The sequence below is a fragment of the Furipterus horrens genome, unplaced genomic scaffold, assembly GCF_987537825.1.
Source record: "Furipterus horrens unplaced genomic scaffold, mFurHor1.1.pri manual_scaffold_12, whole genome shotgun sequence".
NCBI lineage: Eukaryota > Metazoa > Chordata > Mammalia > Chiroptera > Furipteridae > Furipterus > Furipterus horrens.
Window position 1 is genome coordinate 3947446 of NW_028327182.1, and position 12886 is coordinate 3960331.

The following is a 12886-nucleotide window of genomic DNA, read 5'->3' on the forward strand; positions in this document are numbered from 1 at the left end:
CAGCGTGCATTAAAAAAAACTTATCAAATTGGTGAATTTTTGTGTAGCCGTTTAATAATGAAGGTAGAAGAAAATATGTAACGTGTTCAGTGTATTATGCTTTATTATTTCAAGAAAGGTAAAAACAGCACTGAAAAGCAACAAAAGATTTGTGCAGTGTGTGGAGAAGGTGCTGTGACTGATCAAATGTGTCAAAAGTGGTTTGCAAAGTTTCCTGGTACTGTTGACATTTTGGCCAAATAATTCTTTGCTGTGGGGCTGTCTTATGCATGGAAAGATGTTTAGCAGCCTCCTGGCCTCTGCCCACTAGAAGCCAAGAACGGGAGACAGCCGACAGACTCCAGATATCCAGATCAATAGTTATTGGTGAAAATGGAAAATGTGTCTTTTACTTTACAGAAAGAACATAACAGACTTTTTGGCCCCAGGACCGCTGAGTCAGACTTGTTCAGATGCTCAGACATTACTCCCCAACCCCAGGCTCTAGGCTGGGATTTGTCATGACTAGTGGGGAGGGAGGGACACATTTCTGTTTATTCTTTTATTCATGTGACAGGGGTGGGATAGGGGGAAGGGGAGGTGGGAGAAAGTGAGTGGGGTGTGAGCAGCTGGGGAATTCTTTCTGCATTGTGGCCACTAATGAATACAAATTCGCATCTGTAAAGTTTGAACTTAAACTTTCCCTGGCCATTTATCTTTGAGCTGATGCCCAATACGCAGCATTTTAGCCGAAAAGACACACCTTTCTAAGCAGCGGGGGACGCGAAAATCAGGACGTACTCCTACCGCCCTCGCAGCGCTCTCTGCCGCAGCCACGGGTGATATGTATGACTTTTCCCCGCCTCCAGTGTGTTGATGAACTGGAACAATAACCAGTAGTACGTAAGCTGCGTTTCTCTGTTACGTTCCAGTCTTTTCACATTATTGTAGATCTCACGCTCAGAAGCCGTATCTCGCTTCTTAAATTGTGAACCAAGATTTTACCTCCTGTTTGGATTTAAGCAACCCTGCGTACTTTTAAAATGGGACTGTTGTTAACCAAAGAGAACAGTGATGATGACGTGTATGTGAAGGGCTCGTACTGTTAAATTTACTCAGTCTTGGCCGTAAAAAGAACTGATATTTTTCGCTCATCATTTGAGCTACACACTAAGGAAAAAAAAAACACTTTTCTTCACTTAGCAGCTACCTTCCCGATGAATTCAGCAGTGTCCAGTGCTTTGTTTTGTTAACTTGTCCTAAAACCGACTTCTCCACGTCTCTGGCTCTGTTACAGCTTCCTTGTTGGACCCAAGAAATGGTAGACAAGCTCTAGACTGAAAATTTCACCGCCTCTATTCCAACTGCATATGAGTTGTTATGTACATTGGTGTTAGTGATGAAAACATACCATCTGTACCTACGTGCGCATATGTGTATGCACACATGGGTGTGTGTTTGTGTAGATGTGTGTGTGCTCAAGGTCCCTAGATATTACGGATACTCAACAGATTGTCCTGGTAGGAACCACTCTGTCTTTTCTGTGAATTTGATTTGTGTCTTTCTCATTCCTTTAATACCCAATGTCAAAGGGACCTTGACAGTCAATGATTGGGCCACTAATGACAGTGACAAGGCAATGAGGGTATGTTCCCCCCTCGAAGCTGCCTCCTCGGCATCTGGCCGGTGGAGACGTTGCGTGGGAAGACCCAGCACAGAGCAAGTCGGAAACTGTGTAATTCATCTGTTTCATCCTGACCAGGACGGGCCTTCCACGCGGGGTTCTGGTTGGGTTGCCTCAGCACCACATACGCGCTGTGTCTGGGCCCAGTTATAACTCACTGCTCTTTCTCAGCGTAAAAGTCTAGTGAAGACTGTGCCTCCCGGCCTGGGAAGTCCCCAGAAGCAAACTATGGTTGGTGCTGCCCCGTCGGTCGTCATCCTTTGGCATTTGCGACGTCCGAACCAAAACTCGCATCCTTTTTCCCCTTCAGGAGAATCTGAACCTGGCCCTGAACTCCGCCTCAGCCATCGGGTGCCACGTGGTTAACATCGGGGCTGAGGACTTAAAGGAGGGGAAGCCTTACCTGGTTCTGGGGCTTCTGTGGCAAGTCATCAAGATCGGGCTGTTTGCCGACATCGAGCTCAGCAGGAACGAAGGTACGAGCAAAACTCCGCGTGTTGCTCGTGGCGTGGCTTTTTATTACCGTGCGTGCTGGGAGCTGCAGGAGATGATGTCAGAAGCCGTTAGACTTAGAACCCTCCATTTCTGAAAACTAGAGTCGTATGGAATTCACGGTAGGAAGGTAACAGCTTCTCCCCACACTGACCGGATTTTTTAAATAATGCAACAGAAGGTTTTTAAGACCACAGACTAACAATAATGCGTGTTCAGAAACTATAGCTCGGTCTAGCTGTCTGGGGCTCCAAGCCCAACAGCTTTTCTGCGTTAATTTTGCCTTTAGACACTTGATCACAAATAGTCTACTTTTAACTTACGTTTTATGCAGCGATTCACATTTATATACTGCAGTGATGGCAACAGACTAAGAGAAGCTTCGTCTAGATCTTGCCAGAATGATAGGAAATTACATTTAGTGCTTCAACGTTCTCAAACTAAATGTGTAGCTGTGAATCTTTTTCTATCTGCTCTGAGCATCCTATCTGCATTTAAACAGTCAGAGCCTGTGGTCTAGAAGTAATAGGTCTTGGTAAGTACCATATAAAATGTAATGTTACTTTCTTATTTTCAGGTACAGATCCTACCAATATGAAATCTGTAGCCAAATTCTGATCTTTATTTTATATCTATAAATATATATTATATAAATATATATATATAATTTTATTATACACTTTTAAAGTCCAAATCACAATAGCCAGTGAAGAATCCTAGGGTAATATAAAACCAATATATTAAACATAACATACAGGAGAGGAAAAAACAACAAATAGAAAACTCAGAACCCACGAGAAAGACTATTGATTTGCAAATAATGACCTCAGCTATATTTAAACCTTCTAACTGAGCAAGAAATATTTATTCATCTGGGAAATATAGAGGAGTTCATTATACTTTTTGAGTTGCTAAAATTATGCAGGTAAGCATTTGAAATATAAAACACCCCTGGGGGCAGACAGTAGAACATTGTCAGTAATGCAAAATTGATCTCTTAAAAGCAAAAATGTTGCCATCTCACGAGATGTGGCCTGACAGACCCAGAGGAGCATGCTAGGCGGATGCTCTAGTTTATTCCTTGGTTCTGCCACCTTCTTTTTAGGCATAGCATTGAGATTCATTGGCGCTTTTCTCTCCCATCTGAAAAATAAGGATAACAAACAAGCTCACAGTACCCTACACCCTCGTTAGGGACCTAGAATAAAGTGTTTGCTCCATGGGAGAAGCTGTAAGTACCTTTCGCCCAGAGAGATGATGATGTTGCCTTTGGCTTCCCAGCAGAGCGGGATAAAGTTCTACCTAATCCCCCAACGAGCCCCGGATTCATTTTCCTTCTGCTTCTGTGCTTCCTTAGTCCTGATTGCTCTCCTGAGAGAAGGCGAGAGCCTGGAGGACCTGATGAGACTCTCCCCCGAGGAGCTTCTGCTGAGATGGGCCAATTACCACCTGGAAAACTCAGGCTGTGGCAAAATCACCAACTTCAGTACCGACATCAAGGTAGGGGGCATGCTGCGGGCCCAGGACTGACCGCAGCAGGGAAGAGAATGGGGCCTCAATGGGGAAAAGGCGGAGAGCCGGCCCTGCCTCCGGGCTCCCTGCGGGCGGTCCCCGCGCAGCTGGCTGGCGCTGTGTTGGAATGCCTGCTGTTCCCAAGGCCATGTGCGGGCCACGCACAGACCTGGCTGCCATCCTAGCCACCGCACAGCAGCAAGGGGAGAAGGGTCTTCCTTAGAGCTTCAGTATCAGGAAGGAGAGGGGTGAGGATGAGGTGGGGGAAGGGCAGGAGCAGACTGCTTGTCAAGTGTGTGTAGGACTCATGTCTTCCTGATTTTATAAATGAGACTCTCAGATCGGGATGCCTCGAAAGAATTAAGTGACCCCTGGCCGGGAGGTTCAGCTGATTGGAGCGTCGTCCCACGCACTAAAAGTATTTTTAGTTTGCCTGCGAGCCAAGTGTCGCTGGTTCGATTCCCAGTCAGGGCACATGACTCGGTTGCACGTCAGGTCCCCAGTTGGGGGCGCGCGTGAGAGGCAACCACACAGTGATCTTTCTCTCCCTCTCTTTCTCCTTTCCCCTCTCTAAAAAAATAAAATTAAACAACTAAATAAATTATTATTTAAAAAATATATATATTTTTAGTTTGATTCCCAGTCAGTTCAGGGCACATAGCTGAGTTGCAGGTTCGATGCCTACTCAGGGGGCACGTGGGAGGCAACCAATACATGTTTTTGTCTCTCCCTTGCTCTCTTTCTAAAGTCAATAATTTTTTTTTAAAACATCCTCAGGTGAGGATTTAAAATAATGATAATAATAATCATCATCATAAACTAAATGAGGACTCTTCTAATTGCATTAGTACCGGCACATAGAGTGTCTACTGCATGCCTGGCACTGTTCTAACTGCTTCATACATGTACTGACTCATTGATCCTCACAATGAGCCTTTGAGATAAGGATTATTATTTTCTCATTTTACAGCTAAAGAAACAGAGGTAGGAGAACTTACGTAACTGGTTCAAGTTCACGGAGTTGGGGATAGCCAGGGTCGGGACATGAGGCAGCTGCCGGCCTCCACGGCTCCTGTCCCTGGGTGCCACACTCTCCTGCCTCTCTAAAGCACCATGAGTCGGGAATTTCTCGACAGGTTTTCTTCTGTGCAGACCAGAGGGGGTTTCACAAGAGAGTGACTCTGGAAACCGTCTGCAGTGAGGAGTCACCCCAGAGCGGTGGAAGAAGCCCTCAGTCCTATAGCGGAGATGGTGCAGGCGGGGCAGGGCGTGCCCCGGGGGTTTCAGTTTTGTGAAAAGTTCCCAGTCAAGGTCAAGGGCAAAAGCTGCCGGCATGGGTGACAGAGGGACCCAGACAGACAGAGCGTAAGGAGGCGTAAGGAATGTCAGAAGCAGCCCCAAGGAGCCCGTGATGTGAGACCCTGGGCACAGCGTACAAAGAACATTCCAGTCTTTGCTTTCTCAAAACTTAAAGGCATTTTCTCCAAAGAGAGGCAGAGGAAAGGGCCCACGACTCAAGGAGCTGACCCAGGCGGATAATTCTTCAGGGGCAGCTTCTGCCGCTGTGGGCTTCTGGCTTTAGAGCTCAGGGTCCGTCCGGCATGGGGCCAGTTAGATCGAAGCTTCGAGAAAGTCAAGCCCCTGTTCCTTAGGACCTAAGCCAATGATGCCGACCGAGTTCCCTTGGGTTAACGGCACGGGCGCTGGGAAGCGTCCTCTTCCTTTGCGTTCAGCACCTCAGCTCTGCAACTGTCTCGGCCAGACTTTTCTAACTTTTCAGCCACAATCAGGCCGTTTCATCTGAGCCACAAACTTGCCTGATTCCCTGTCACTGAGAGGCTGTGCTCTTCTGGGCAGTCCCCGTCTGGGGCTAGGGAAGCACCTGTGTGAGGCGGGAGCAGCCGCGTCCCAACCGAGGTCGGCGCTGTGACGCGCGTCTGAGCCACAGGGGACACTGGGATGCCCTCACATCACACCAAGTCAGCAAAGGTGGGGAGGGTGTCCCCACTAGTTGAGTGAGAAAGGTCTCTTAGGATCAGATGAAACGAGGTGACACCTAGCAAGGCCTTCAAAATGGCTGCAGCAAAACGGAGAGGAGGGGAGGCATGTCCCCAGGTGCGACAGCCATGGCTGGCATGCCCTCGTTCTCACTTCCAATGTCACGGCATGCCCTCCCCAGTTTTAAAAAACAGAAAAAAACAAACCAGAACAACCGCTAGTTTTCCAGTCTTTAAGAGAAATAAAAATCTCTTTCCATGGTGTAAAGAAACATCTGCATCTTTTCATTGAATGAGAATACATTTATAATTTTAAGGCTACACCTCTGAGAATTCTTTTTGTCAATAAGCATATTTCCAGAATCTAAGAAAGCATAAAAATTCAATATCTATAGACAATCTACTATAACTAAACCACTTTTTCTAGTGTCTGGATAAACTGTAAATGAACTTGTCATTTTAATCACTCTTTTTACATAAAGATTGCTTGTTTAAAATACTTTAGTTTTGCTGATTATCTGTTTAAATGTATTTTTTAACTCTGCTTTAAACTTCTGCCTCCTTTTTCTGTCACTGTTTAAAATTCAACTTACACTGACCCGACAGCAATATAAAGGCATATGTATTTTCCTGTATACAATTTAATTCGTGCTAATAAATTATCCCCCACCCCAAGAACAAAAGAACAGTATTTACATCTTTTGGTTGCCCTTTGTGCATTTTCAATTGTTATACCCATTGTAAAAAAGAAAGGCAGACATAATATCTAAACGAATAAGTAGAAAATTCAGATAAGTACGTGTTTCCAGCTTTGTTCCTTAACCGGCATTCCTGACTGGTAGCGGAATAAGAAATGAAGAACAGTTGCTTTGGGGAAATGGTTGTGCTGAGGATGTCATTTGAAATTGAACTTCCTTACTGTCTCCCAGGACTCCAAGGCGTACTACCACCTGCTGGAACAGGTAGCTCCGAAAGGCGACGAGGAAGGCGTCCCTGCGGTTATTATTGACATGTCAGGACTGAGGGTAAGGCCGCGCCCGCCCCAGGCTGCGTTTGGGGAGCGCAGTGCTGCCTCCGCACTGGCAGCTCTGTCGGCCTGTGTTACCCTGACTCTGGGCTTCCATGGGGGGCTCCCTCTGCTCGCAGCTCTGTTAAAACTCCTAGGAACTGGGACCCCTTTTGGTTAATACTTGTGGGGGATTTAATCTGGAAATAACACCATTTACCTTCCATACAGCCTGCGAGGCACTTCTGTATATTTCCCATCATTTAATAGGCTCTACAGCACCGAGAAATGTCATTATTTCCATTTTGGGGGTACCTGAGCATTATTTCTGGAAATAGGTGAAATATTTATACAAATAAGTAAATTCTCACTTTAGTGATGAAAACACTGAGAGTTAATTAATATGTCCAAGGTCATGTGACAGATTATTGGAACTTATTTGATCCAAGGCTTCGGTTCTTTTCCTCTAATAATAAAAAAAAGGGGGGGGGGGGCATCCCTACTTGTTGAGTTTCTCCAATGTGCCAGGTACCATGTAAGGCGCTTGTTGCATACACTACCTCTAGTCCCTGTCGACATCTCTAAGGTAACTGCTCAACGGCCTTATAGTTGAAAACCTGAAGGTCAGAGAAGCTGCTAGTCATCCCACGACCCCCGAGCCCAGGGCCTGGTACAGCAAGAACGTAAACCAGGATGGCCCTCAAGTCCACCCAGCCGCAGCCCTGCCTCACTACATCATTGCGGGTGACAGGAGGGGACAGCTGGGCAGGGGCGTGTGAAGTCCTAGAAGTGTCTGGTTGGAGGGTCTTTAAAGACAGTGGGCACCGCATGGGTCTGAGCATTAACACTTCAGTTTTGCCACCACTTTAGAGTTGATCTTGAGAAATCATCACCTTCCCCATTTTTGAGTTAAATCCAATGAGTTAATATTAAAGTCAACTCATTCCTGAATGAAAAATAAGCTCATGAAATGTATAATATTATTTAGTAAAGCATCATATTAAGAAATAATTCCAGTTTAAAGTTCTTTTTTCTGAAAGTTGGAGTCTTCATAGACTCTTAAGAGTTTTAAGGACAGTGGACCAGAATTCCACAAGCGTCTTCTAGTAAGAGTCTGCTTGCCAATGACAGGAGAGTCTCTAAAACTACTTGAATAGACCTTTAGTATGTTCAGTGAGTGGTTCTCAATCTGAAGTCTGCACAAGCCAAACTGATATTGTATATTTATTAATGACCATATGTAGCTTAAATAACTCACTGCATTTATTTCATTTAAGTTGCAAGTATACCAGCTCAGTGTGGAGTCACACACTAATGAATCAGAAGTTCTTCATGGCAGATGTAAATGTCTTTGATGAACTGAAAATAGGAATCTAATTTAATACTTAATCAATAAACATTTTTGGTAGACAAAAATCTCATGGTCTGTGCCAGAAATAATTAAAAAGTAAGCTTAATGGTTGAAAATAATTAAGATCCACTTAATAAATTGTGGAATCTACTGAATATTTTTAAAAACAGGGCAGCTAACCATTCATCTGAAATGGTCCTGTTTCGAGGTGAGAAGATTTGGTCATTTAACTTCCGAGATTCCTTTTACTTGTGATGATCTGATTTTGGTTCAGCAGAATATGAGGAATATATCATGTGCTTATTTAAGTTTCAGCACTAAGGATGTCAGTAAGATATTCATTTCTTCTTCTGTTATCCATGTCTGCTTTGTGCCTGGAGAGCCTTGGCCCAGCCTTGACCAACCTTGACTTGGCCTTGACCCAGCCTTGACCCGGCCTTGACCCGGCCTTGACCCAGCCTCTCAGCCTTAAGCCTTGACCTGGCCTTGACCCAGCCTTTTTCTCTGCAGGAGAAGGATGACCTCCAGAGAGCAGAATGCATGCTGCTGCAGGCGGAGAGGCTGGGCTGCCGGCAGTTTGTCACAGCCACAGATGTTGTCCGAGGGAACCCCAAGTTGAACTTGGCTTTCATTGCCAACCTCTTCAACAAATACCCTGCCCTGCACAAGCCAGAGAACCAGGACATAGACTGGGGAGCTCTTGAAGGTAACCGGAAGCCAGTTGGTTAAGAGTTTAGGAACACGTTCACAATTCTACGCAATTGACGATCACCTCCTAAGCAAACGTGAACCCCTCATATGTCAGGGAAAGTTTGCAAAAAGGCCATCAATTCTCTGATACATAACAAAAAGAATGAAATAGATTAATCAAGTCAATTACAGCCAAGCAAGAATAATCAAATATTATTATATCACATCCGTAATACAAAGACTTTATCCACTATCAGAATTGTTTGAGGAAAGACATGAATTTAATTATCACATTAAATAAATCCTAACTTCCAAAAATCTAATTTATGTACTTACTGGACTGCGTGTTAACTCCTAGAGTCAAGAAATTGCAGCCACACAGTATCTGAAACTGATATTTATTCTAGGAGGTGTTTACTGAGTTTTTGTTTTTATTTTGCTTCTTTGGTTTGGGCTGTACACGGCACACAGCCATGATCTGAGGCAGACTCCCTGACAATTGTATTTTGGAAGTTAATGCCCTAAGATCGAGCAAAAAAGCATATAGCTTTAGTCAGTTTCTAACAGATGAAACTGCCAGAGATGCTTACTTTTTTCCCCATCATGAATTAGTCTCAATATTGAGGCAGGAAAATCAAAACAAAGTTAATATTAAATGAATATCCCCAAGGAAAGGAAGTCCAGATTTAAACTATTGATTGATCCTTTCTCTGTAGCGCTTTAGTCTAGATGGAAATGCAAGGTTCATTTGTATTCCAGCACTACTGCATTCGCATCGTTTGGGAAATCGTGGTCAGAGGTCCAGGCATACAGCTCTGACCTCCAATCACCACTTCCATCTGCCTCTTGAACAGCCCCCTTTGGGTCCTTCTCTGTCACTCGAAATTCAGCATATGCAAAGCAGACTGGATCATCTGTGCTCCCCGCATCCTGTTCTCTCTCTACTGTACCCACTCCTGCCGTCCTCTCTCCTTCAGGAAGTCTCCACTTCCACTGTTTCCTTCAGTCACCAAGACCTTGGGTTCTACTTTGCTAGCTGCCTCTTCCTCTCTCCTAAGTGTATCGAATCAGCAAATACTAAGAATTCTTCCTGCAGAATGGCTTTTTGATCATTATTTTTTGTTTCTGCTCTTCTGGACTCTTATTAAATCATTCACCAACTATTTCAATAGGTTTTAAGGGCCTGTTCCTCCATTCAGCAAACACTATCACCTCTGCGTGTTTAATGTAAATGTATGTTGCCTTCCAGAAGTTCGGCACTCGCTGCCAGGCATGTCACAATACTTCCCTTATAGCTCTGCCTTGCTCAAGAATTTATTATAGTAATATTTAAAAACCCATAATGACTGATGCCTAATGTTTCAACCCAAAGCTGCTACCTCTCAACCAGAGATCCCTCATTCTGGTGCCAGCCGCGGGAGAGCCTCACTTCCATGTACTGACCAGCACCGATCCCCGAAAAGTGGTCGTGACAAGACCGCACCTACCACTTTCTTTGTGTCCCTATTTACTCTGTCTCCTACCCTCACCCCTTAGCATAGCCCCCAAACCCCTCCTCTTTCCTATCCAGATTTTACTAGTTCCAGAAACTGAAGCTCCAATTCTTCTCCCTCCAAATTTGCCCATCCTACTCCCTCCCCTTTCTCAACTCAAATAACGCATGTGTCTGCTTCATACGTCAGCCCTCTAGCGTGCATGATCTCTGTCTGATGCCTGAAAGTCTTATTTTTCCAGAAAGAAGGTAAGCCTTTGAGGGCCGATTCTGAAAGTTCCCCCACACAGGATCTTACACACCACTAATAGACGCCGTAGAAATCCTTGTTAAATTGAAACGGAAAACATGAATGCAGAATAGCAACTTTCATCCAGACCCACTGGGGTCTATTTCATTAATTTTTAAAGTTCTACTTCCATTTTTATGAGCGCCTCCTTCATTAAACTTTAATAAGGCCTAGTTTCCAGGAGCCTGAAAGTTAACCAGTCTTCATTCATTCAGGTGAGACCAGAGAAGAGCGGACATTCAGGAACTGGATGAACTCCTTGGGTGTCAACCCACGCGTCAATCACCTGTACAGGTAAGGCTATTGGGGGACTCACTCTCAATGGGAGACACCAGACCCTGAGAGATCCCTGAGATTTCAAATAGCACCATGCTGGGCAGTTCTTTTACCAAAATGCGTGTACCTTGATGAGAAGCGGGGGATGCCAAAATGACCCGCAGGTATCCGTGTTCAGGAAGAGAGAAACTCACTTGCATTCGCCGGCATTGCTGAGTGTTGGTACACGGCCCTAACCCAGCGGAAGGACAGGTGTACACCGCGTGTTGCTTGCCCGGGATCTGCTCACATGCGGACAAAACAATAAATGTTATGTTTGCGACTGTCTCCTACGCCGTGTGTTAGAGCCAGTTTCTCCCCACTGGAGGCAATGCGGTCTAGCTGGAGGGGCACAGGGGAAGACCTCGACCCAGTTCCCTCAATGTCTGAGTCCTTCTCTTTACCTCAAACGATGGAGCGGCCAACACCAATTCCACCACGTGGTCGATATGCCTCGAGCTAATATATAATCATGTGCCCAGCTCACGATAGGCCCTTCCTCCAGGGTAGCTATCTGAGAATTCTTTTGTGTTTGTTTTTGTTCAGTGACTTATCCGACGCCCTGGTCATCTTCCAGCTCTATGAAAAGATTAAAGTCCCTGTTGATTGGAACAGAGTCAACAAACCGCCGTACCCCAAACTGGGGGGCAACATGAAGAAGGTAAACAGAGATGTTCCAGCAGCAGCAGGCTGCGACAGCACCCTGCGGGCACTTGATCAGGAGGCCAGGCTTAGATAAGGAGTGTTTGTCTAGAGTTTAAATTCCGGTAGAGCCATCAGAAACCTAAATGGTTTTATTGCAGCGATTCCATTCTTTCTGTTGATTACATGTTTATAATTCCATGTTGGCTATCTTTAAACATTATGGTGTAAAAATTCTAATTAAGGTAATTAGAGCAAGATAGCCCCCCGTCCCGTCAAGATCCTTATTCTAATTTTCTAAAGAATTAAAGCTTTGTACTGACAGTTGCACTTGGACAAATAGTTTGTTAAATGTCAACACAGTGGGGACACATTGTTTTGAAAAAGGAATGTCATGTTGGCACCAACATTTTCTTCCGTTTCTCATCTCTGTGACTTTTCATGACTCAAGCATAGCCACAGGAGTGACTGTCCCATGTATCAGACCACGTGTGCATGTAGGGCAGAGAATCCAGACTTTCCAGGCCCATTTTTATGAATTCAGCTATTTTAGGAACATTATGGACAGGTAATGGGGCTAGGTCATGTAACATAGCCATGAAAATGTCCATAAGGATGAATTCATTTTGGTTTTACACTGAGAGTACACAATGAATAGGTTTTTTGCAGAAAGAAAGGCTGTATTTAAGAAAAGATGGAAATTTCTTTGACTAATTCAGAATCCTAGAATTGTAGAACCAGAAGAGGCATGAAAGATCATTTCATCTGAGCACGTTCATTTCATATTGTGTCTTTATTTTTATTATTTTATTTTACCCAGTATTTATCACCATAGAGATGATGACATTAGACTCTTGTCCTTTCTCCTCGTTAACAGCTTGAGAATTGTAACTATGCCGTGGAACTGGGGAAGAACCAAGCTAAGTTCTCCCTGGTGGGCATCGCTGGGCAGGACCTCAATGAAGGCAACCGCACGCTGACCTTGGCCCTGGTCTGGCAGTTAATGAGAAGGTAAAGCAACCCAGGGAAATGGCTCTTTATTGAACATATTATCAGCCTAGGAAAGTACTAGGACATGTTTAGGAATGTAATTTAATGTAGGAAAGCTATATTTTGAGCTCAACTTCAAAAGAGTCTTTTTAAAAATGTTCCTGTTATTTGTTTTCCTTTCAGTTCTATCAGTTTTGTTTTAGGTTTTTGAAACTCTTGTTATTAGGTTCATAAATACTTCAGATTGTGGAGTCCTCTTAATTGATCACCCCCTTTTGATTATGGAGTGACCCTCTTCATGTCTGGTAATATTGTTTTCTCTGAAATCTACGTTTTGTGGTGTTAATATAACCACTCTAGCTTCCTGTTGATTAGTATTAGCATGGCAGATCTATTTCCCATCATTTTATTTTATTTTTAAAGATTTTATTTATTTTTAGAGAGAGG

General features: G+C 44.2%; 1 protein-coding gene across 1 annotated transcript in view; it reads left to right on the top strand.

Annotated features, from left to right (window-relative positions):
• Positions 1 to 12886, top strand: part of LCP1 (lymphocyte cytosolic protein 1) — a 47274-nt gene that overhangs the window by 25740 nt on the left and 8648 nt on the right. Inside the window, exons 7-13 of the mRNA XM_090258921.1 lie at positions 1974 to 2139; positions 3513 to 3655; positions 6594 to 6689; positions 8532 to 8727; positions 10708 to 10786; positions 11354 to 11468; positions 12327 to 12460. Of these exons, the coding sequence (XP_090115047.1) occupies positions 1974 to 2139; positions 3513 to 3655; positions 6594 to 6689; positions 8532 to 8727; positions 10708 to 10786; positions 11354 to 11468; positions 12327 to 12460 (929 nt within the window). The remainder of the gene's footprint in view (positions 1 to 1973; positions 2140 to 3512; positions 3656 to 6593; positions 6690 to 8531; positions 8728 to 10707; positions 10787 to 11353; positions 11469 to 12326; positions 12461 to 12886) is intronic.